The 26,732-nt window shown below is 38.2% G+C and overlaps 1 protein-coding gene across 1 annotated transcript in view; it reads left to right on the top strand.

Moving 5' to 3' along the window:
• sdk1a (sidekick cell adhesion molecule 1a) overlaps positions 1 to 26,732 on the top strand; it is a 261,987-nt gene that overhangs the window by 196,920 nt on the left and 38,335 nt on the right. Inside the window, 11 exon segments of the mRNA XM_056752481.1 lie at positions 545 to 681; positions 2,288 to 2,435; positions 6,470 to 6,610; positions 8,459 to 8,640; positions 11,389 to 11,504; positions 11,714 to 11,909; positions 13,832 to 13,930; positions 21,421 to 21,612; positions 22,261 to 22,382; positions 24,514 to 24,623; positions 26,388 to 26,538. Coding sequence (XP_056608459.1) covers positions 545 to 681; positions 2,288 to 2,435; positions 6,470 to 6,610; positions 8,459 to 8,640; positions 11,389 to 11,504; positions 11,714 to 11,909; positions 13,832 to 13,930; positions 21,421 to 21,612; positions 22,261 to 22,382; positions 24,514 to 24,623; positions 26,388 to 26,538 — 1,594 coding nt within the window.

Raw genomic sequence — 26,732 nt, 5'->3', positions numbered from 1 at the left:
ACACAAAGGGATGTCAATTCTTTTACACCTGTAGAAACTTCACAGTCCTTCCTGCTAGTTAGAAAGAACACGCGCGTGTGATGATATCTGAAGCTTTGCTGATTCTCTCCATGGGTTTAATTTAGAGGAGAAAACAAACATCTCAAGCACATCTGTTGGTGCTGTTGGTGCCTGGTCTCAGCAGGAGCTCCATCCTCTCCAGAAATGATTAATAAAGTAATCAATAAAATAAAAAAGCCATCGCAGAGGCAAAATATCAAGATGAACATAAATAACTGTCTGCCTCCGTCTGGCTGCGAGATGAGAGCTGAATTTGGAATCAGAATCTCTTTGAACGCTGAAGAGACGACTGTTGGGGTAAAAGTATGAGAGGATCTAAAAATGGGCCGGAGGGCCTGTTGGGGGGGAGGCCGTTCCCGGGATAAAATCATCAACAGACCCAAACCACAATAAAGTCCAGAACTGGTCGCGTTTGTGTTTGATGTGCATCTGCCTTGTTTTCAGATCAATACTTTTTTGTGTGTGTTTGTGTGTCTTTTAACAGCGAGCTACCACACTCACCCCGAAACCTACAGGCCGGCCTCAACTCCAACGACAGCCGCAGCGTGGACCTGTCCTGGATGAGACCCTTTGATGGAAACAGCCCCCTCCTGCATTATGTGGTGGAGCTCTCAGAAAACAGTGAGATACAGACAAACACACTCAAACCATCACACATAGAACCATGACAAAATTAGTTTTTAGGACAGAATTTAACACACAAATTTAACATTTACATTTCTGAAAGCTGTGAAATATTTGGCTCAATTTCTTATTCGCAATCCCTCTGTAATAGATCTGAATGTTGAGCACTTCAAAAACAAGCACACAGCTGCTCTCTGTCTCAGCGACACACGGCACGTTGATCCCAGTTGAGAGCATCAGTGCTCGACAGTGGTGTAAAACGCTACCATGTACAAAAGCAGGGAAAAGCCACCCGGATAGATTGATCTTCCAGGGCTGGAATAGGACAGTGAGGAATGTGTTGGAGTGGAGGTGAAGATTGCTGCTGTGGGCTTTAATAGACCTGGGAAGTCCCATTAGAAACAGCTATCAGGGCCAGAGAGAAAAACCTCCTCTTTCTCACACACTGAAAAGGAAAATTCTGTTTTCGTTTACTCATCCTAATGCATGCCATGCCAGATGTGTTTGACTTTCTTTCTTCAATACTGTCTTTATACAGGATTCAACATGTTGAAGCTACAAAAAGCATATCCATTATTAAAATAACCCAAACGACTATAGTGTGGTACTAAATGTCTTCTAATGTCTAAAATGATGGATGTTTTTGGAGCTTCAACAAGTTGAGACCTATACATGGACATAAAAGTGACTTTTACTGATATTAAATGTTTGACTGAAGAAGGAAGTCATGGACATCTGGGATGGCGTGAGGGTGAGCAAATTATGACAATTTTATTTTTTACGGGTCTGTTTTGATGCATCTCATAAAACTTTGCATGGAAATTAATTGTTTAGCCTTTAAGCCATGAAAGAATATCACAACGTTTATAGATACTTTGAGCTTTCTCTCTGCCTTTCTCTTTCTTTTATTTTTTCTTGCTTTTTTATTATTTTTAAGTAACCTGGGCAAGATTAACACAATTTTAATTTTTATTATTGATCTAGTTCATTTTTGGAAGTGTGTTTTCTGAAAGATCTGAAGTGACTCAGTCTGCTCATTAAGTGTCATTAGTAATTATAATAATCTTGAACGCTTTTCAGTCAAGAGTCAAGTACATTATATAATTATGAGAGGATGAATAATCTACGCAAAAGACATGTTATGTTATTGCAAATCATGAATGCAAATCTAGTAATATATAGGTCAACGTATATCAAGAACTAATGCGTGATAACACTGTTTGATTAAAATATGGCTAAAACTTTGACCATAATGCTTAACAGTTCCGTAGGAACAGTTCGGTGCCGGAAACATGAATTTCTGTGTTTTTTAATTCTGTGAAGACAAGACATTTCACATGCAAAAATGTAATTTCATGGGTGAATAAAATATGAAAGTCATACAGTCTGTGGCCTCAAAGGTCTGTTTAATTATAAACTTCAAGAGGTGGGTCCAATAGTACTATTCCATCATTCAAAAAAATACTTTACTAAGAGATGGAAAACAATGAAATCTTGAAAATGATTTCCTTAATACAGTATATGTGCAAATAAAAAATATATTTCATATAAGAAATACATTGTATAATCTTTGTTTTGTAAAAATGTTCTTTTCGTGTACCAGATTCCCCTTGGAGAGTGTATTTGTCTGACGTGGAGTCCACAGCAACCCGGGCCATGGTGAAGGGACTAACCCCAGCCCGCTCATACCAGTTCAGAGTCTGTGCGGTCAATCAGGTGGGCAAAGGACAGTACAGCTCCGAAACCAACAGGTGAGAGACTAAACCTGTCAATACCAGCACACATATGCGTTCTTCTGTTTGATCTGTTAAAATAATCAATTTCTATTCTTATTCTTGGCATTCTTCGTCCCATAATACTGTGACCATCACGCTGTCAAAGTCAGGATTGTCCTTGTTTATATATGGATTTTGTCAGCGATCCTCCACCCACGGTTCACAGTGTGACCTGCCGTGTCTGAAATCACAACACGCTGTGATGTCTCTCTCTCGGGTCACGAGTGGCAGGTCTGTGTTCTCACCTCTCGGTTTAATCAGACCCGTGAGTTCATAGGCCCCGTCGATGCAGGTGGCAGACGTTCCCAAAGTCTCCTCCGAGTCTTGACTGCCCCAGACGTGACAAAACGCTCTATTTCTGTTTCAGAAGAAAAGACGAAGGTGTTGTCTCGCTTTAAAATGAATCTGTTTTATTTAGCTGCGCATTGAGCCCGGCTTTCAGATAACTAGCTGCTTAAACCTTCTCCTCAGGTGAACAAAAATTGAAAAAATTTTCAGGCTCAATGAAACCAACGTTGGATGAATAATGAAAGCATTCCAGCACAGGCAAAGAGTTAATGAGCAAGCGATTTGAAGGAAACGATGCCATAAGCGTGAGGCACTAGCGCTCGTCTCCTGACTCCCATCTATTCTTTCCCACCGATGCTCTTTTTGCTTTTCTCAATAACTGCTTTTGTAGCATGTCTGTCTTTCCATGCGAGGCGAACTACGAAATCCAACTTTTTCGACTTTCGGGCCCAATATATGGATGCGAAATTTGTTTGATTGTTTTTGAAAACGTATTAACTTCGTCTAGGTTATTGTGGAGTATAATATGATGGGAGAGCGCATTGCACTTTAAAGACCTATTGGAGCTTCTTAACATTTGTTTGACCTCAATTATAGCTTAATTCCATCTGACGTGCTCACATCACACATTTAACGGCTTTATTTGGTAAATCGCATTCAAGTGCAGCCAGCTAAAAGCAATTTATACCATTTTGCTATTGCATTAGCATGAATAACCATCTCAAGTAGATTGTGCTCATCATGATCGTGTTTCGTTTGTATGGATACGAGTTGGTGTGAATAGTAAAAACATACCAGCATGTGTCTGTAACCTTACTAACCAACTCTTCTTAAAGTGTCCAAACAAAGCGCGGAGGCTGAAGTGTCCCATCTGTCCTTTCCGTGCATGCATCTCTCGCAGTCACATCTGTCCATGATGGGCTTATTAAGCAGAGGGAACCGTAAATGCGTGACAAAAGACAGCGGTGAAGATATCCCATAATGAGCCATCTCGCCAGTTCTTATTTATCTGCCACTGGTTTTACTCTCAGATGAAGGAGAGCTTGGAGAGAATTGCTATCAATATTCTATACAATCACAAGCCAGAACAATGTCCTCCAACATAGCTCATTAATAAATAATTGTCCTTATGTATCTTAAATTTGATTGGCTGTTTTTATCTTCTAGTCCCCCCGCAGGACGTTTCGCAGAGCCCCTTCACGCGCATTCACCCAAAACGCCCCGCGCTCCAATTAATAGACACTTCAGCTGTGTTGTTTATGTTTGGAGGCAGATGTTTAACTGCTGGTGGCACAGCGCAAGCGTGTAAAACAAATGTGTAAATACAGCTCGGGCATTGCCAGAAAAGCTCTGTTCGATTGAGCAGTTGTTCCTTACGGCGGTGATTAGGCAGATTTACGGAGCACTGTCTGAAGAAGGCTTCTTGATATTGGTTATAGAGGACATTAATTATGAAATAGACTTCCGGGAAGAAATAACAAGTGCGGTCAGAGGTTTAAGACGAAACTGACGATAAATTTAAAAGGACCCAATGATCCTGTTAAAGTTTAATGCAGATTTAACTGTCCATTAGCGTGAAAGGTAAAGGGCAGGATGAATCTGTGGACGTTATTAAGCATTCAGCAGTGATTCATTTTTAAACTTGGTTAATTAACTAATAGCACATTCTTTAGGGGGCATGAATTGAACATTGGTCATGAAATCATTTACTGTATGAGGGCTAGTGAAGAGACGGGCGATTATGACACATTGGACATTGCAGATGATCGCAGAGCTTCCGTACTCTTATGTTTGGGCTGGTTAGCGTTGCTGGTTGATAAAGTTGGAAACCAGCGTCTGTAAACTTGATTATTTATTAAATAAGAGTGGATATTGAAAGAATAGATCACACAAATGTGAAAATCTCATAATTTGCTCACACTGATATGACTTCCTTTCTTTAGTTAAACAACTGGAGTTATGTTAAAGGAATAGTTTACACCAAAAATGTTATTAGGTTTTCATTTACTTGCCCTCAAGTTGTTTAAAACCCGGATACATTTCTTTGTTTTGTTGAACACAAAGGAAGATATTTTAAAAAGATATTTAAAGATATATATTTTTAAAGATTTCTGAGACATCGTTGACTACCGTAGTAGACAAAATTATTGTATAATTGTATTGTTCTGTTGAACACAAAATGAGATATTTTGAAGAAATTAAACAAACAATTTTGGGGCACCATTGACTACAATTTTTTTCTACTATGGTAGTCAATGAAGCCCCGGATATCTCAGTTGCTAACTTTCTTCCAAATATCTTTCTTTGTGTTCAACAGAACAATGAATTTTATACAGGTTTGCAACAACTTGAGGTTGAGTAATTCATTATACAATTTTCATTTTGGAGTGAACTATCCCTTTATATATAATATACTGGCTCTTTCTAGCTTTTTATACCTTCCCGTGGTTTTAAACATGCATATGGCAGCTAGTCATGAGACACATGAGTACTAATACAATTCAATGTTATCAATGTGCTTCCTATTTCAACTTGCTGGGTTGTCAGTTTATGTCAATATAAGTGACATATCAATAAAAAATAAATAAATAAGCAAAATATTTGTAGTTTTATCCCCCAGAGATGTATGGATTACTGTTATGATGGATAGATGCAGTCTCAAAAACATAACCTCCATGATATTGTACTACAAAGCTAGAAAGAGCTAGTTTTGTGTTCTTCAATTGTACCCGGGTAAAGAAAGAATGTCAAAAACACATCTGTGAAAACATCATGGTGAGTATATTATTACATCATTTTCATATTTCAGTTAACTATTGCTTTAAGCTAGCAAAAATCAGTTTTTTCAATAGTAGTAAGAAAAGACCCACAAGTTAGCACATTATAGTGTAAGTAGATTTTTCGTTTTGCAAATGTTGACCACAGGCTTGAATAAATGGGCAGTACTGAGGAATGTATTTCATAATGTATTTATGTCATGTAGGTGTTTGTTTTTAATACATCACTAGCATTCACATAATTTTTTAATATGTATTTCCTGTTTTTTTTTACTTTAATTTTGTTTTGATGTGAGTTGTGAAATGGTCTTTTGTTGTTTCATGTTTGAACTGAGTCATTGCGTCTTTCAAACTTCACAATCTCAGTCCCCAAGTGAGAATTGAGACCCTTAATAAGCTATAATATAAGTTCTTCTTTCTCAGAAAAAAAACAAAGTAGTGTTGTTTTGTTTGTTTCTTCAAAGGAAACGCAGCAGGTACCACTGGGTAAAAATGTACCCACGCTGAGAAGGAAAAAACTTTCTCCAGACATGTAAAAACAGTTAACTATGTCTTATCCTAACAAATACTGGTGTTTGTTATTCAAATGTGTGAAATGCAACACTTAAATTACTGAGTGCTGAGCCAAGGAACACAGTGTTGGACAAGTGTGCATCCTAGCCAGCATATAACAGCTGACACATTAGCAGTGACCTCACATATCAAAGGCTTGGGGTACTCGAAGTAGCAAGACACTTTTACAAGAAACCACGTAAGAGCTTTTGTTGATGTGGGCGGATGTGACACAGTGTGTCAGGTCTGCAAATGGACTTCCGACCGGAGGGTAACACTTACACGGCCATATCGTCGTGCCCTGGAGAGACTCGACTAAGCTGAGGGTAGATGGGGAGCTGAATCAGACGTAGAAGGTAATTTTGGTCCACCATTTTTGTGTTTTCTCCCCAGACTGATGCTGAGGGAAGAACCTCCGAGTGCTCCACCCAAAAATATCGTAGCCAGTGGCAGAACCAATCAGTCCATTATGGTGCAGTGGCAGCCGCCCCCAGAACCTCAGCTGAATGGAGTTCTAAGAGGATACGTCCTCAGGTAATGCATGCTTGTTACACCAACACACATTGCCTGATGTAATGAGTGGAAATGTCTTCTTGTTGATTCTGTTTAGTCCCATTTTTAATAGAGTTTCAGTAGGGAAGAGTGATTCAGCCAAGCTGTTGCAATTTCCTCTTCTTTGTTATAAGAACTCATCCTAATAAATCACATCTTCCAAAAAGTGCCAATTCTTTGGCTCTCAGGTGCATTTGATATTTTTTGTGGGGTTTTTTAGCAGTGTATCGACATATACTCCCTTCTGAAAAATCAAAAGAAACCATCACAGAAATTCGAATGGTTTCCACTAAAATACCATTATGAATCTTATGAGGGTTTTTTCCATCAAAATTATAAAAAAATCCCTTTTTGTAGTGTGTTTTGGGCATTATTTGGACAGGATTTATTGGTGTGTTCAATTGATTCTCATCTGCCAAATAATACCCCACCAATGTTATCCATCACATACCAGTTTCAATCAAGTTTCCTTTTCTAAGTTTTTCTTTCAGCACATACCAGTAGAAACCAACAGTTTCTATAAAAACCAATACAAATCGCTTAGAAACTCTAATTTAATGGTTTCTATTTTTTTATTGTTTGATGAAAAAAACAAAAGAAACCGATACCATCACAAAACTTTTAATGGTTTACAATAAAAAATCATTATGAACGGCTTTTCCATTAAAACCACTACAAAATTCCTTTCTGTAGCGTGTTTTGGGCATTATTCAAATAGGATTCATCTTCCAGATAACACCCCACCACTAGAATCCATCACATAACTAAAGACACTATTATAATTTCCATTAAAACCATTAAATCCAAAAAACTCTGGGGTTCTTGTGTTTTTTCAGTAGGAAGTCTAAAGTTTATTGATTTAAATATGAAATTAAAATACCATGTTTCAACCAAAACTTAAAAATACAATTTCTTTTAGGGATGCACCGATACCAAGCTCATGTACTCATACTCATAAAAGATACCGATCCCAAAGACCGATACCTGACGTGACAGAACTCACTGACAGTTGTGCTTTGAAAATATTATTAGTTATTAGAGTTACTAGTTTCAGTGTTGTACTTGAAAAATCGGCAGCTCATCAAAAAAATACAGGTACAGGCATCGGTATCGGCAAGTATCAGAAAAGAATATTTGTATTCGCACAGTTGAAAATTTGGTATCAGAGCATCCCTAATATCTATCTTTACACACTGTGAAATGAGTGGCCAGTCAGAAATGATACCTGGTTTCAAAAACCACTCTGCTCTTCAGATATGACTGAATGTAATGACTTGGGGTTTAGAGATTTTAATTGAATAACTAACCAAGGTCATTCTGTGAAGTTTATGTCAAACTGATTCAAACAAATACCTTCATTCTTTTAAAGCAGTTCGATAAAAGAACTCGCCTGCAAGGGTCATTCCTTTGTGAATCTGACTACGATAGCAAAACATGTTGTCAGTCATTCTTTGAGATTCTTAGAAATACAAAGGAAAAATCCAAATTGTGTTTCCACTTGTTGAGTATAAAATTGCTTGTTAAACCAACCTTGTTTTCATCACATCATTTAAACATAATATACTGTATCTGTGGATATTGTGTGACTTATGTATTTCATTACGGTGTTTGATCTCTCTATAGCCTCCACCACAGATGTGTTGTAAATGTTTACCCTCTTGTTAATAGCAGTCTTCCGTCAGTGATGTGTTTAACACAATCCCAGTCCTGGTAAAGACAGAGAGCATGTAGCTAATCATTATCTAGCCTGCGGAATGGCTTCTAACAGAGCAGCGACCTCGAAGAAAATCGTTGTCGCTCACTGTTTGCCCATCGATTCCTTTCATGCAGGTACCGGCTGGCCGGTCTCCCCGGAGAGTACCAGCAGAAGAACATCACCAACCCTGAGATCAACTACTGTCTGATCACAGAGCTCATCATCTGGACCCAGTATGAGATTCAGGTGGCCGCGTACACGGGGGCTGGCCTGGGCGTCTTCAGTCAGCCTGTCACCGAGTACACACTGCAGGGAGGTGAGACCCGCTTTCTCCCGTCGAGCAGTTCGCTGCTTCTGTCAGCCTCGGCGTTTACAACTTTCTTTTAATCAGTTAATCAAGGGAGGCAGGAGGCGTGCTGCTTTGAACCGGTTGACGCAGTACTTGTTTACATGGCACGCTGAGGTCAAACTCGGTCCCCGCGTAGACGCCGCATTTGTTTTAGACCCCTCTTCTCAGAGGGCTGACTTTCACGCTAATGCTCTTCGAAAAAATTACATCCATTATCCGTGAGACCTCTTGAGATAGAATTTTCACCTCGATGAGAGAAGACTCCATCTCAGGAAATTCAAAGTCTCTGGATTTGTCTGACTTTCAAGGGAACGGCAAATGGAGGTACTTCACGTTGAGGGCCCTCTTCTATTTCAGACAAAATAGGCAGGCGAATTAGAAACCTGGATGACATCAGAGAGATAGTACTCCTAGAAGTAAAGATTAAATATTGATGTAAATTTCAATCTTCTCACGGAAAACTATCAAAAGCTGCTTTTAATAAAACCCACAAGTCATCCTTTATGGTGCTGTTACATCCTGTGAAAAGGTTGTTTTATGCCTCGGCACCAATCATTGTAATTGCATGGAAAACATCGACCGGCTCGGGGTTTGATTTTTCTCTATCTGTGCTTCGCAGGGAAAAAAGTCAGACGGGTTTAAAATGACATGTGGGGGGGAAAAGATGACAAAATTCATTTTGGCTAAACTGTACAAGGGAGACTGTGTCATTTTCACTTCTTCCAGTTTTTTTGTGAAGGAAAAAAAATAAACGCGCTACGTGCCTTTTCATACAGCCGGCGTTTTACCCAGCGAGGCATTTGAGGTGGGGAGCAGCGCCTCTGGTAGCTGAAGAGCAGATCCTCGGCTGCATAATGAATGTGTTTACACCGGTTTAAGAGCGATCTGTAATTGGCCGACTTTTGAAAGATAGTCTTTTCATTGGAAATAAGTCAAAGCTTGAAAGACAACCTGCAAAGACGAGCCCCAGAAAAAATCTCTTGCCGGGCATTCACGAATATGCTCTTTGTACAAATTCCTGTGCCAGGGGTTTTATGAATGTAAACACTCCATATCCACAAAGCATGTTTTGCACAATGTTTAGTTTTGTGTCTGACTTTTTAAATGTGAAATACAGACCAACAAAACTTACTTTAAAGGACTGTAGAAGAGATGAGAACTCTTGTGATATTGTTTAGTTGAGCTTTGGCTTATATAAGGCTGTTTCTAATTCAGCTGCTTCTTGATTTACCGTATAATGTGAATACTACAGCATCCTGATTTGAAGATTATAAAATAAGCCATTTAAACTTATGTTGCGATTCTCTTGTAACTGGTTTGATTCATTGATTTTATTAAATTTATTATAGTGTTGTGGAAGTTACTTTAAGCACAACTCCAAATATTAAAACCTCATGACCTCGAAGCCATGAATACATCTCTCGGGTGATGGCATCTGTATTTTGATTTGTTAAATCACCAATACAAGTGAACATTTATTCTACCTCATGTAAACGATTCAAAACCTGTTTTCTTCTGTGGAACACAAAAGAAGATATTTTGATAAATGTCTCAGTTGTGTCTATACATGGAAGTCAATGGGGGCAGGTGTTGTTTGGTTACCAACTTTCTTCAAAATATCTTCTTTTGTGTCCTGCAGAGGAAAGAAAGTCATACAGGTTCAGAATGACAAGAGCGGGAGTAAATGATGAAAGACTTTTCTTTTTTAGGTGAACTATCACTTTGAGGCAAAAGTTCTGGGCCTGTGTTTTGTCAATTCATTTGTGGACAATTTCAAGGCTTTGTGGGTTGAATCTTGTTTTTTCAGAAATGATGTTTATCACATGATCTGAATGACTGATACCTCAAGCATGACAGTTTTTGGCTTAAATAAAGCCAGGGGAAAGATCACAGCATGTTTCTTTCTCTCAATCCTCTTTTTAGTACCTCCATTAGAACCGTTCCCACCCAAAAAATAACAGGTGTTAAAAGAGAGATTCAATCACTCTTGTCTGTTAACCTGCCAGGACTAGAATGCTTGAAATTATCTGTGTTATCTCAGTATTACGTTACGGATTTAAAATTGTATCAAACATCCAGTTGTATCCCATACCGGTAGGGAAAGCAGTGTGTTGTTAAACATGTTATTTAAGTATAGTTAATTTACATTTGTTGAAAGTTTTGAGTCACACTCAACTGAATGAATAATAAAAAGAAAGAGTAGTTGTGTTTAAGGGGATGCTTCACCCCAAAATTGAAAATTTCTGTCATCATTTACTCACCTTCGAGATGTTCCAAAGTTGTTGCAAATCTTCCATAGTAAAAATAGGAAAAACAACTTCTGTTGCTTCCGGTTGAACACAGAAGAAGACATTTTGAAGAATTTAGAACTGTTCTTGGGCACTTTTGACTACCATTGTATTTTTTCCTACTTTGGTAGTCAATGGGGGGCAAAATCTGTCTGGTTACAAGCCCTCTTCCAAATATATTTCTCTGTGTTCATCAGAACAAAGACATTTATACAGATTTGGAACAACTCGAGGGTGAATTAATAATGACATTTTTGGCTTAAGTATCCCTTTAAGCTGCATCTGTATTCTTATACTTTACACAATGTACTGTATTTGACAAAGAATTTAGTCAAGAGAAAACTGCATACATAATACTCTTTTGGCAAAGTTAGTATGATATTCAAACACTTGCTAGGTCTAATACACAGTATGTGCTTGTTTCCAGTTCCTACAGCACCCCCACAAGGCGTGGAAGCCAAGTCAGTAAACTCAACCACCATTGAATTTACTTGGAATCCACCACCTCAACAGTTCATCAATGGCATAAATCAAGGTTACAAGGTACATCCTGTTCTACTCCACTGATTTAATTGACTGCCGGTCAAATACACATAATGTTATCTACGTTACATAAACTAAAAAAACGATCCAGACAGCAGATGCAGACCATTACATATCTGATTTATGAGATGTTTTTGTCATATTTTTTTCCATGAAAGTATTAAAGGGTATTTTGAGTTGTGTTTGCCTGACATTGGTTTGACCCGCAGCTAATGGCTTGGCCCGAGCGCTCACCGGAGGAGGTTACCATCGTGACCATCACCCCTGATTATCACGGAACACGTCACCTCGGATACATCAGCGGTCTCAAAAAGTTTACCTGGTACTTGACGTCAGTGCTGTGTTTCACCACTCCAGGGAACGGACCGCGCAGTGCTCCTAAACTGGTACAGACATACGAGGACAGTGAGTAATAATCCATACACCGTCTTCCATTTCTCAATGAATTGTGTTACGTTATTAAACTGCGGTTCAAGGTAATAAAGCTCAGCTGATTGGTGCTCTTGAATTAAAAGAGTAGTTTACTTGCTTTGTGTCCTTCCAAACCACTTATGATTTTCATTTTTTCCAATTATTTTCCATATCGTTTTTTTCCTTCTGGAACATCTCCATATTTCGTGACTTCTTTCATAAGGACAGGGTAGTTATTCCTGTAATGAGTGAACTGTAATTTGTTTTGGATTAAATTGTCCACTAAATTTCCAATTACTACTCCCTTTATCTTGCTATTAACTTTACATTTTGACACATTTGCAGCACGTGCACCTATATAGATATATTTGGGTTTCATATATATCATTTCTCATAACGTTGACTTTCTGAAATGCTCTATGTACCATGACAACGCACAGTTAAGACGAAATAATAGTATTACTAACGTATTAACAGTATTTTAAGAAAAAATAATATTTTATTTCATTGATGAGCAAAAGCACAACATGCATGTTGTCACACTGGGAGTTTTTATGACAAGAGGTATCACTTGACACTGACTATCATCCTGCTCCAGTCGTGGTGAGGTTGTGGAGGAATAGCGTCTTCTTCTTGCTCAAATTGATAGGGTAAAATCGCCGCCATCTCTACCTACACATAAAATATACATGACATCCAACCACATGTAAACCATAATCCTGTAATGATGGTAGTGGGGTTCCATTTGCGACAAATGATGAATGCGTTTGACCAAAAACAACAGACTACACCATCTGACCAATCACATGACCCAAGGTTAGCGGGTAGGCGGGGCCTAGACGGATGAATCGCGGAACGAATCATTTGAGAGTCAGTCAAGAAGTAAGGTAAACACATTGTATGTAGATAAACTTGTTGTTGGACACTCCATAAACCAAAGTAGGACCTTAAAAACCATATGCTAGGTACTCTTTAATCTGTGAAATTTACCACAGCCATTAAAGAGACACTCCACCCAAAAATGAAAATTCTGTCATCATTTAATCATTCTAAGATTTTCCAAAACCTGTATAGATGTCTTTGTTCTGCTAATAACAAAGGAAGATATTTGGAAGAATGTCAGTAACCAAACAGATCTCATCCCTAATTTACCGCCATAGTATGGAAAATAAATACTACGACAATCTGAAAATGACTACATGATGACAGATTTTTCATTTTCGGATGAACTATCCCTTTAACATGTTCATTTACTTTATGGCAAACCAGAGACAAAGTAGAAAAAGAAAACAAGGTACTTGTTGCATGAACTATTTTTACCCGTCTCTTAAAATAAGCCAGAATTGTTCAGTCACAAAATGTTTATGTTTTAACTTATAAAAAAGTCAGTTGAAAATTGCTTTTATGATATCTTTAGCAGACCACCAGCTTTTGCCCTTTACTTGGCATCTCATTGTGTTGTTGCTATGGATGTACGCTGGACTAGTTTATGCATGATAAAACACCAAATTACAGCATGTCTTAAAAAAGTCACATTAATTAAAGTTCTGCACAGACTCCCGCATAAACACTCCTCTCTGGGTCAAGCCCACATAATCATATCAACGTCTTTAGGCGTCTGTGACACTGCAAGTGAGAAATTAGCTTGGCTAATTTTTAAGAGAAATGTTAATGGGAAAAGAATGCACCAAAGGAGTGGAAGAGTGTTTTCTTGTGCGAGTCAGGTTTTGCTATATCTGATGGGACCTTTGTGATGGTCCCCGCACGGAAACCGATTCGATAACTTAATGGACTTAATAATGTCTTATTTATTTCACATGTAAAAATAATCTTTGTGTTAGTCGATAATAAACAAGCTTGCTATAGCCTAATTAAGACATTTATAGACAAACATGTTTGTACTTTTGTGTGTTTAGTTCCAGGCCCTGTTGGTCGGCTGAGTTTTACAGAGATTTTGGACACGTCTCTGAAAGTGAGCTGGGAGGAACCTGTGGATAAAAACGGCATCATTACTGGTGAGTATTTTTTTTTTTCAGCAGCTTCATTTAAACAATGCTCGACATACTTTTCCGTTTTACTCAAAAATATGTCTTATAAATATGCTATTTTATGTTGATTGGAAATGGTCAAACACTACGTTCTCAAGAATAATTAAACATCTTGAAAAAGTCAAGTCAACCTTATTTATGTAGCGCTTTTTTCAATTTGCATTGTTACAAACAGCTGTACATGAAACTAATTGACTATAAGCAAAGAGAAGCACACATTTAAGATAAAAGAGAGAAACACAGGTCAAGTATTATACGGATTAGAAATTCCTACTGTATATTGTATGTAAAAATAAATAAATTTAGCAGAATGATACATTTTAAGGTTATATATATATAAATACAAATATCTGAAGATAATGTCTGTAGCCCCCCTGGTCAGGCAAACAGTATGAAAATGGTGGCGAGGAACCCCCTCTGGCAAAAACTGCTGCATCTCTACAAGCTCGACAGTGCTTGCAGAACTAGGCTAGATCAAGAGAAAATATACATGGTAAAAAGGTAGATAATAGGTTTAATTTATCATTAATAATCTAATAGCAGTTGACTTTCAGCTCTACCGTCTCAGCTCTTGTCAGGTCGCTGCTTCCCTCTCTCAGCTCTACCACCAAGTCTGAGCATGGATTGCATCCTGCTCGCTGTTGTAGCCTCAGAACAATGAGAAAAGACAACTGAAAGTAGAGTACTGTTCTACACTCTTTAATGCAGCAAGTACATCAGTTGTTATGGGAAGTGTTCCTGGTGCCAGTTGATCTAACTAATGCAGCCTAAACCGTCAGAGGATTTGTATTATGGAAGTGTAGTGTATGCAAGGCTGAAAAGATGCATCTTTAATCCAGATTTAAACTGACAGAGTGTGTCTGCCTCCCAAACAGTACAAGAAAGACTGTTCTAAAGTTTAGGCGCTAGACAGGAAAATTATCTACTACCTGCACTTGATTTTCCAATTCTAGATGTTACCAACTGACCGGATCTCTGAGAATGTAGTGAACGTGAAGGACTGTTATACAAGAGAAGCTCACTCAGGTACTGAGGAGCTAAACTGTGTAGGGCTTCAGTAAGATTTTAAAGTTAATGTGTTGCTTAATAATTAACCAGAGTAATGTTGATTAACCAGGCTTACATGCTCATACTTTTTAGTTTGTGTGAGAACTCGAGCTGCTGCGTTTTGTAATAGCTGGAGTTTTTGTATTACGCCCACAGGGCAGTACAATAATCAAGTCTTGACACCATGAATGCATTAATTAACTTCTCTGCATCTGATAGTGACAGCATATGACATAGTTCATTCTCAAGATGGAAAACGGCGGTTTTACAGGTGTTGCAAAATTATTTTCAATTGACAGATTACTAAGATTCTTTGCTGACGACGAGTATATGAATAGATCTAAGAGTGTATGTAACACTTCTGTTATGTCCGAATAAAGTAATTAAAAGTTGTTACTCATCCAGTTTTTCAAGCATTTCGTTATTCTTTTTAACTGCTATGTTTCATGAGTTTTTACTCTACAAGTAAATATAAAGTGTCATCAACGTAGCAGTGAAACCTAACTCTGTGTTGCTTTATCATATCTCCTAGAGGTAGCATGTATAGTGCGAAGAGAAGAGGCCCTAAAACTGAGCCCCGTGGTACACCGTACTGGACTTGTGATTTTCGTTATACCTCTATATTTATTGCTATAAATAACAATGGATAACTAAGATTTAAACCATTTCAAAGCTATTCCATTAATGAAAAACTGATCATTTTGAATCTGATCAAAGCGGTCTATGAACTGTGATGCGCTTTAAATCCGGACTGGAATTTATCATTGATGTCTTTCCTTTGGAGGAAGGAACATAATTGAATTGAACAAATTTTCAAGTACTTTAGAAATTAAAGGTAGATTCGATATAGGTCTGTAATTATATATGTTCTTTATAGTCAAGTTTTTTTTTCTAACAAGGGGCCTTATAAAAGCCACCTTATAGGCTTTAGGTATCCTAATTTCAGAGCTGCAGTTAGTTATTTGATCAGCTAGTGTAGCCTCTGGTTGCATAGTTATATATTTTTATCAAATATCATCAATTTTATTTGTTCAGAATTTATATTTTGTCAATTTAACCACTGTGTTGAATAAAAACCTAGGGTTTTGGGCTGTTATCTTTAATCTTCTTTAAGAGTAGAGGAGCAACGGTGTCTAGTTTTTCAGAGAAGGTGGCGTTAAAATTTCCGGTGGTAACCTCAAAATCTTCTACGTTATTACTCATGCTAAATAATGGAGCTAATTTAGGCAGATTATCGAGAAACAAATCTTTGCTAATTATTGATGTTATTGTTCCAACATATTTGTGACAAGGAGTTTGATTTGCAGCCATAGGCAAGTTAAGCAAAATAAATACTAGAAAACAATCCAAATGTCTTCGTTCTGTTGAAGAATTTTAACGTTGTCCATATTTATACCATAAAACAGTATTTAATGTATAGTTTGATCATGAAGGTGAGTGGGTCCTGACACATGTTGTCTAACTCCTATGTAGTCAAATGTGTCTTTGTAAGCCACTCTTATCTCCTAAGGCATTAAATCAATATGATTTTGATCGCTCCTTCATGTTCGGACTCTTAACTAAAATCTAATCTGCCCCCCTCTGTTTAAATGTAGGCGAACATTGCAAGAGACCAAGCAGGTGGGGCCGTAAAAGCGCTCCATTTTCATTTGGCGTTCATATAGCTTTATTAATGGATATACTCCTATTTAACACTTCATTGGGTCTTTGCACAAAGGCAATTATGACTCCGTTGTTTGCATTGAGTTGGCAGAAACAATTTTCGCTCCCTGTTGCACAGCTGCAAGAAGGTGCTGTTGTGATTTTGTGTGTGCGTGAGGTTGTTTCCCTGTGTGTGCCGTACTACTATGTGGTTGTAAACGCACGCATTTCAGCATTCCTGTAATGCCATTTATCCTTATTATGCCGAAATCATTACCATAAGGAATGAAAAGATATTTAATGAAAGGAATGCTAAGTGCGATCAAGAGACTCATTAACATGAGTTACCGCTGCAGCATTAGACGAGAGCGTGAAGGGTGAATCTCTCAGATACTCTCAAGAACATGTCCAGCTCATTTTTCACCACAGAAAGAAATAGGAAATTAGATTTTGCTTAAGCCCATTTCCTTCCCAATTATCCCTAATGTAATGCGAAAAATATGTAAAATATAAAAAAAATGATTTAATATTGGCAGTCGCAAAAAATCACAAAATAGTAATTTTATTCTACAGAGTTAATATAGTTTTGATTTTAGTTGTATTTAGTTTTATTAATATTTTAAATTAGATTTTATTTTTAGATCTTTAGTTTTATTGTTCTTTTGAGTTAAAGTTTTAGCAATTTTGGTAGATGCTTTTGTCATTTTATAATTTACTTTTATTATGTTGCTATATAACATTAATTCATTTCTATTTTAGTTTTTTATTTTATCAACATTTTAGTGCTTTTAAATTATAAAAAAATTAGTAACAACCGTTAGATTTTTCTTTTAGTTAAGTTTTTCCCATAATTTTGAGGTCAACATTTTATTCGAGTTCAATGAACAGAGATGTTCTAAAACAGAACAGAAACTAAAATAACTTTGATATGCTATTTACTTATAAATAGTGGCATAGCGTCACTACTTGCACCTCAGTATTTTTGTGCATTAAACAGTGTGCAATTATAACAGAGTGTAAATCATTATGTTTATAAAAATTATTAAAGCCCTACACTTACCCCTAACCTTGCCCTAAACTTAAACTTTTGTAAGGTAATAGAAAAAGATTAAAGAACGTTCTCAGCGAGTAGTGGATTAGAACCCCGGTCTACCCTGCCAAGCTGTACAGACTTTACACCTTACACCTTCTCTATTCCTATAACATATTGGTGGGTGGAGCTAGTGCAAAATAGTCTCTGCCAACAATGCGGGCTATTTGTACTCAGTGAAAAAACACTCTGTTCATTATTTACATAATAATATTATAATTTATACATAATATACTTCATGGTAATATTTGACATTGTTTATTTATTAACCTCTGACACTCTGAAATACCCTTTGGGTCCAATATTTCATCATCAATATACTGTATATGTGATGTACAAAACTGTACAGATACAGTATTTTTTGAAATCTTAGAACCAGAATCAGTTTTCACGTAACAAAAGATAATGAATCCATCTTCGCAACCCCCCCTGAAAATCATACGAATAATATTTAATTTCATATTTACATCACACATATTCAAAAACCATACATGAGTCATATATCAACTGAAAGCTCTTACTCTCAAAAATATCACTATATAACTGTCAAATTGTTAAGACTTTTTGCGTTTTCTGTAAAATGAGACAATTATTGTCAATTTAGTCCAATGTATGTGTGTAGGACAATTTTAAATTCAAGCAAAAAAATGCAAAATATGCACCTGAGCTGAAGTTAGGAAGGTTAATGAAGATGTAACGCTAGATGTATGCCATCTATTACAGCGGACAGATTTTATAGGGGTGATATGACCCGGCTAAAAACAAATATCAGTGTTTGTTTTAGATGTAATGCAATGTATATACATGATTTAAAGGAGACCCCTTCTGAAAACCCCACATTTTCTGTGTTTAAGTGCTATAATCGTGTCCCCGGTGCATCTAGCAACCCAGAAAACATGAAAAATAAGAACCCAGTAAGTTTGATTTGGTGTGCCTTTCCCTGCAAGCATGTGAGGATCGATTCGATCAGATTTCGCTCTGGTTGTGATGTCCAAAGCGAATTTGATTATAATGTTACCGCCCCTTATTCTGCACCCCGACCCACCATTGTTGTTTTCACAAGCGAGAGTGCTGTAAGTGATCCCATGGCTAAAGTTCATAGACAACATGCAATGTAGTCGCTGCACAGAGTCCAAAGGAGGAGACAGCAGTAGATTTATTTTATTTTTAGTGGAAATCCCTCAGAAACCTTAAGTTAAAACCTGCTTGTTTGCCTCGAATCACTTTAAACCGGAGTGATTTTCAACCTGGGAGAGTTCAATCAGGATTCGTTTCAAAGTTGTTCCTCAAGAGGGATTGAGACCAAATGAACGAGACAAAACTGCTATTGCTAATATTTATCAACAGTCTGAATTGACGTAAATGTACAGTATATAAAGGTGGATAACGTTAGCATATGATAGCGAAGGGAGCAACGTCAGTCACGGCCTAAATAGAACATTCAAAGCCAGTGTTAAACTTACTGTATATAAGTGCAGATGGACACTTGGAGTTTAACTGTATGAATGTTAATACATTATGTGCATTAATATGTTTAGCTGCGGCAAGATGTTTGTTTTGCTAATGAACAGGGGCGAACACTGAGCATAGCTGTTTTTGACGAGGCAAAACAGGGTTTGTTTACACAGCCATTGAGTGTTTTTAATGAAAAGACGTTCCAGACATTTCATGAAGACCCTAAAAAATCATACCAACTTGTTGAAAGTGGTCGTATGAGGAGACCTTTAAGGTTAAAAAATGCTGTATTCGCCACATACCGTGCATGTTTGTATCTCCTCTTTGCCCGTCTCTCTGTAACACACAGGTTTTTTTACAAAGCTCATCGCTCTGAAAAGCGAGGTGTGCTATGATTGGCCGGTTAACCAGTAATGATTGATCGAAAACTGCAAACGTGTGATGGAAGTGTAAAACCTCTTACCATATTTGGAACAACGGGTTCCAAAGCAATTGTACTGACAGGTACGCCCACCTTACTTGAGTATACATATGGGTTGTCCTAGTCACATCATACCACCAACTGACATAGATTTGTGGGGGTGTGGTTACACAAGGCATTTCATGCAGGTCTGGGTGAGCCTTCACATTTACATAGAATGCATATTTAGTTTTAACGTGCCTAATACATGCATGGGCATCTTATAACACAACAAAGACACATAAAAACATGTGTTCGCGCCATATGACCCCTTTAAAAACTTATTTTTTATTATATGATTTCAACTTGCACAGCATGGGGTAAAAAAAGTAAAATGTAAAACAGTTTTAAAGTAAAAAGAATCTCATGTCAAAAGTGCCCCAGAACTGTTTGTTTTCCTACATTCTTCAAAATATCTTCTGTTGTGTTCAACAGAACACACAATTTTAACATAATTTTTCCTACTATGGTAGTCGATGGTTGCCAGAACTGTTCGGTTCAAATATCTTTTTCTGTGTTCATTACACCAAAGAAATGTATACAGATTTGGAACAACTTGAAGGTAAATAAATGACAAAAAAATATTTTGCGGTGAACTGTCACATTTATAAAGTAGTGAGAATCTTGGTTTCACCATTGCGATTAAAAGAGCTTACCAAAAATACAATGTATACATCCAGAAATGTTACACTAATGAGAGTTTGGCAGGAACATGTACATAATTATCACAATGAAGCGAACCCTAATGGTCCTATAAATAGACCTTTCATTTTCCGATTTGATGGTGAAAAATGAGCCGGGCGTGTTTTTGTGCAGCGCGCTCATGAAGTCTCAATAGTGCAGAGAAAGAATTAAATGAGGACTAATGAGCCTGCGGCAGATTGATACCGGACATAGATTAAGCCGACTGAGTTACATAACAGCGCTGGATGTGGATTGAGAGCGTAGAGACGAATGGGATCAGACATACATTAGACTAAATAGCCCCTGTCTATATCAATGCACACAGCATTGTTGCTCTTTGAATGTTGGGTATGCCTGTTCTCCAGCAGACTCTCCCAGCGCAAAGCTTGATTTATGAGCACCTCAATGGAAAAGGACATTCAGCGATTGGAAACACTGCTGACTGTGGGAAAAATACTCCCAATAAACAGCAAATTACGCAGGATCTCTGCTGGCTATTAGTCTCAGTTAGATGTGGGTTAGGGGCCAGGGCCCCGGGTCTAGACAACTCTCTAAAGCAGTTCCCCACATTTCACCCACCTTGTTTGTTAGAAGGGATTGTTTATTTCGAGTTCAAGACCCAGTTGTCATCACAGGTTGGACTCGAGTGCCAGACACCTCAAATTGGCTATTAGGTTTTGAAGCATTTAAAGGTTTTTGTGTTTTGAACATCTTTACAGAAATGCAATTTAATATACGTACGTAATGTCTTCAGAGGTGTTTAAAGACCTTACATAATGAAGTGTTTTTATAAGCATACCTTAGAATGAGCTATTTCTATGTACATACACCATGGGTCCCCTTAAATGGAATTCACCATGTTGTTCCTACAGTAGCCCTAAACGGACAAACTTAAATACGTGAATACGTTATCTCGTAAAAAAGTAACGACATCTTGGTTCTGTGTCTGCCGCCATAGTGATTCGAAAGCCAGGGGGGTAGTGAGCCGTTAGTTGCAATTCCGCGCCCTCACTGCTAGATGCCGCTACATTTCATATACTGGACCTTTAAAGTATCTTGAATGGGATTGGTGCTTTGCAGGTTACCTTGTGTCCTGGGAGGTGCAGGGAACGAACCAGTCAAGGGTGGCACGGACTTTGACGAACACCACGCTGGATTATAAGGTCACCGGTTTGACGTCGCTCACCACATACACGCTGGAGGTCGCAGCCATGACGGAGGCAGGCGTGGGAATTATAACGTCCTCCACGATTTCCTCCGGAGTTCCACCAGGTACGTCAGTGCACCTCTTTAGTTTTGTCGAAAATGCATTACCCTATAGAAGTCAGTCAACTTGGAAACGTATGCAGCGTATAAACATCCTCGAAATAAATGAATGATGCTCTTTTAAGCTGGACTTTTCTGCTCAGAAGCTGAGAAGTTGTTGCCTACGCGCTGCCATAAATCAAATATGGCACTAAAGGAGAAATATTCATTTATACTTGCTTCAAGGCATTCCTCGCGGTAAATAAAGGCAAACGCTGAACTGGCTGAACGCCAATCCGAACCATAATGTCTGCTGATAAATTGCATATTGTGAGACATTAGGGAAACAGACATGTAGTCGTCTCAGTGGGCTTTCAGGCAGATGCGAGACTATCGACTGTTATTTGATTTAATTCCAGTGTAATTTCATCAAAGGTTTTTCAAACCAAATGAGACTTTTTATCTCAACACTTCAAAAGCATCAGAAACCCCTTTTTTGGCCGAGTCCCAAGTGCATTTTGGATCTAAACATTTTTAAATATTCCAGTCAGACCTCAGAAGTCGTGTGTCGAAGTGATGTTTCGTGGTTATTGATGGGCGTGTTGTGCAGGCGTTGTTTAGAGGTGACTTCTTAACTTTAGCGCTCTTAATATTTGGTTTATTACTTTCATGTAGAACTTCCAGGAGCTCCATCAAATCTGGTCATTTCTAAAATCAGCTCGCGATCTGCCACACTGAAGTTTCGTGCAGGGGATGATGGGAAGACCACCATCTCCAAGTGGATTGTTGATGGGCAGGTGAGCCGTCTTTTAAATATATATATATATATATATATATACAGATGTATTATATAACATATTCAAGTTTTTCCTTCAGTGATAAGCAAAGTTCTCAATCAAAGAGAATCGTCTGAAGCATAAAAAATAAGCAAGTTAAGAAATGTTTAGAAGTTGAAACTAACAATTTTATTGTGTTTTCATGGTCCTTGCTGTTACTTCTATATACACGACTACTTGTGCAAATACATATCGAATACTAAATAGAAGTTGTAAAATATAAGATCTTACAGTAAAGATACAGTCCTCTCTGTTGTATGGATAAGAGCATCAATCAGTCTTTTATTAGACAATAATCTACTTATAATTTGACCAATCTGCTCATCATCATAAAAGTTCAGTAAGGTTTAAGTATTCAAAACTGTATCCACCTGTCACCACAGGGCTTAAAATATACAAAACTTACTTGAAATATACTATACTTTTCACTTGCTCAGCAATTTCATTTCAAGCTGAATAAAAGTTCCCATTCTGATTTCCTTCCACACCGCAAGAATATATTGAAAGCGTATCTTTGCCCTTACTACGTCACACGCGGCTCTCGCAAAAATGCAGACAGATTCAATCACGTGACCAACTTCTAATTTGTAACCGACATCAACTTGACGTGACCGGCCCAGGACTCTCAAAGGAAGCTTTTCATGCGGTGCCGCTTGAGTTCCTAAGTTGATTGAGGCCAAGCTATCTGCAGCTGCAGAAACCTGTCACAGAGAGAGAGAGACGCTGCATACACAGCCGCTATGAAATACAACAGCGGTCTCCAGCATAAGGTGCCACGCGTCCAACATCTATCACGTTGGCATAAATGCTTACCGCATACAGTACACTCCGCTGGTCATAGTAAATCTTCCTGAGTGCTGTGAGCTTTGATTGGTTTAGACTTTGCTCGCACAATGTGTTTGAAATGGGGCAGTGGCTGGCACTGTCCGGGACTCAATCGAAAAAGCTTTAACCTGAATTTCCGCCGAAGGACCCCGTTCCTCCAGAAAGTGCTCTTAAAGTCATTGGCATGTGACGTGCTGGATATAATGAAGTGCAGTGTGGGGATTTTTTCGCTTTAGTTCGCTTCACTTGTTGGACTCGGACTCGACAAATGCTGAGAGATATCGTTTTCAAAATAGGTCTGAAAAAATGCTTCTTTTCAGATGCTTCCATGGTGTAGCAGATTAAAGGAAAAGTTCATCTCAAAATCAAAAATGTGTTATTTTTTACTCACCCACATGTTTTGAGACCTCTCGGCGTCTTCGGAACACAAAAAAAAAGATGTTTAAGGTGAAATCCGAGGGGTTTCCAGGCCTCCACATAATGGTTCTAGTTGTTGTCAAGGTCCAGAAAAGTACTAAAGACAATTAGAGATGCTCCATCCGCTCATGGTGGCTCAATTGAATTTTTTTGAAGCGACGACAATACTTTGTGCGGAATAACGACTTTAATCGATATATTCTCCTGTGTCTTGTCAGTCTATGGTGCGTGTCCACAAGAAAGCTTCGAGGAATATTAATAAAATGCTAAGGTAATATATTAGGTAGGGAGGTAAAAAAATGACCTTTAACGTTTAAATGATGCGATCGCGTGTCTCTTTCAGACAGGAGAAAGTGCGTTTTGGAGACGCACTCGCACTAAATAAATAGAAACGCAGTTTTGTGTTATCGAATTAAACTCCTGTTTTATAGCTATCAGAAGTCAGATTTAAAGCATTCGCCTAGGCATTATAACAGATTTTACTCTACATGATTTATCCATACATTAACAAAATAAATAGAAATGACCAGATTCATTAATCAAATGACCAGCGTCCCGGTTATCTGTACACAAGTACATCACGTCGCTATAACGTTCTCCATGGGATTAATTAGCGACATGGCTAGGATGTTTCTAGAATGTTATCAAAAATTCTAAGAAATGGAACGTTGCCACGAAGTCCTCAGAATATGGTATCGTGACCCAATGAAGACAAACTGTCGACGTTGTCAGAATGTACTGTGTTCGCTTTGTAATCGCCGTGTGACTTTTCCGAAGTTTTGCAAACCCATCAGGTTGCTGGTTTTCTTTTTAATGATCTTTTACTATTGTTTGCAATGATCCTCTTCAGGTGGGCAGTATCGGTGAAGAGGAAGAGTGGAAGGTGTTGTACGAGAAAGAGAACGAGCCTGAGGCTCAGGTGCTGGAGGTGCCCAACCTCACACCGTTTACACATTACAGGTCAGTGATGTTTTTGTTTACAAGCACACATTATTTTCATTTGTTTTATCTGAATAGGAACACATTTTAAATGAGCATAATCAAATAAAGACATGTGGATTACTCCAATTAGCAGTGAATTATTGAAGACACATTTACTCTAATCAGATTTGGATTCTCTGCCTCCATGAACACTCAAGTCAACACACCGTGGTAGTGTTTCTGTTCTGTAATTTATGGCTCTGATTTTCTTTTTATTACCAGTTAATTATATTGTTTTATTTTACTTTAGTCTTTGATCTTGACATCTTTGTAATATCTGTCTTGCGCTAAAATAAGAATGGATACAGAATAGCTGAGAAGTATACGTAAAAACTACCCAATGCAAAGTTTGACAACCAAATGAGGGGTGAACCCCAGAAATGATCACAGTATTTGTTTCTATTGAACCACTCCAGAAATGCCAGTGGTCAAGTAGGTGTAACCATAGCAACATTTTGGTCACTTCCTGGTTTTCGCTAAGCCGGCTCAGGCATTTCCAATGAACTGACAGGTATAGGATGTCATTCTACTCTCAAAAGTGTGAAAAGTGATGATTAAATTGAGATTTGCTGAGGAGAAACACTGAGAGACACAGCAGTGCTTATCTGTTGTCCCCTCACAATAACACAGAAGTAAAAGGCCGGCAGCCACCTCACGGTCGACTGCCGGCCATTAGGACATAAATACAAACTTAAACATGTCTGGGCCCGGTACTCTCTCGTCAGCAGTCCGTCGCTCGTCCTCTTATGCTCCCGATTTGCTCCGTGAGATATGCGAGACCGGTGTGCGCACAGCTGATTCCAACTATCACTCACGCCAAGTTCACACAAAAATGAAAATTCTCTAATCGTTTACTCACCCTCTTGTCTTTTCAAACATGTCTGACTTTCTTCCTTCCGCAGAACACAAAAGAAGATATTTTGAAGAATGTTTTTAACCAGGTTTAGTGTCCAAACAATGAAAGTGAATGTGGGCCAGTGTTGTTCGGTTACAAGGTTTCTTCAAAACATCTTCTTTTGTGTTCTGCGGGAAAAAAGAAAGTCATACAGGTATGAAATGACAAGAGGCCGAGTAAATGATTTGTGGGTGAACTTTCACTTTAAGAACATTCTGTGCAGGTGTGAAAAAGAAACAAAGACTGAGTTTGGTGAGTTTACTTGACATCACTGCATGCAGTATTAAAGTCTGTTGTCATTTTTTGTGTGCTAATACAAAGTCAGTCATAATGAGGTAATGGAGGATTGTGTTAGAAGTGAATTGGATGAATCCATTTGTCATTCCTGACACCAAACTCTGTGTGTGCATAACAGATGAAGCGCTCAGCGCACTGTATTATATACTTGTTTAACTATTCAGCTGTCCGATTATTGCATTCCATGTACACAAAGCCACCGCTGGTATCTTAACAAGTTTACTCTCAGGCTTCATTCTTTTGTTTCAGACGGCTTGACTCATCTCTGAGCCTTCATGATGAACTGCTTTGCCTCTGTGTTTTTCTCTACCCTGCAATTTATGTCAGATCTTATGGATGTTGCTGCAGTCTCTCCATTTGTTCTACACGCTGATAAACTTTGATTTTATGGTAATTGGCGCAATTAGAAAGTGAATTGCAGAGAGCACAGGGCCTGAACGGAGTTCATTCCCGACGCCACAGCCATTTATTTTCCGCCGTTGAGTTTAGTTCGTTTTAACAAAGTGTAATACGGATTCATGAAGTGTGTGCTTGGACTCTGGTTGGTGCAGGTTTCGAATGCGGCAGGTGAATATTGTGGGATCGAGTCCGGTGAGTGCGCCCTCCCGCGTTATACAGACCCTGCAGGCCCCTCCCGACTTGGCGCCTAGTAGCGTGACGGTACGCACGGCCAGCGAGACCAGTCTGTGGTTACGATGGGTGGTAAGTAGTTACACATATTTTAGTTTAATTTTTTCAATTTCTCCTTGGGTATGTCCTTCATCAAATTGATGAAAGTGATTCTTGCAATCAAATGGTTGCGTTTTTTTCTCATATTATTATTTAACAGTTGAAACATGAAATGAGCCCAGAACGTTGTATTATGTCGACTCAAATTTAATTATTTAAGGTCTTGA

Source organism: Triplophysa dalaica, chromosome 7 (assembly GCF_015846415.1).
Source record: "Triplophysa dalaica isolate WHDGS20190420 chromosome 7, ASM1584641v1, whole genome shotgun sequence".
Classification (NCBI taxonomy): Eukaryota; Metazoa; Chordata; class Actinopteri; order Cypriniformes; family Nemacheilidae; genus Triplophysa; species Triplophysa dalaica.
Note: the sequence above shows the minus strand (reverse complement) of the source record. Positions and strands in the feature narration are given on the sequence as shown.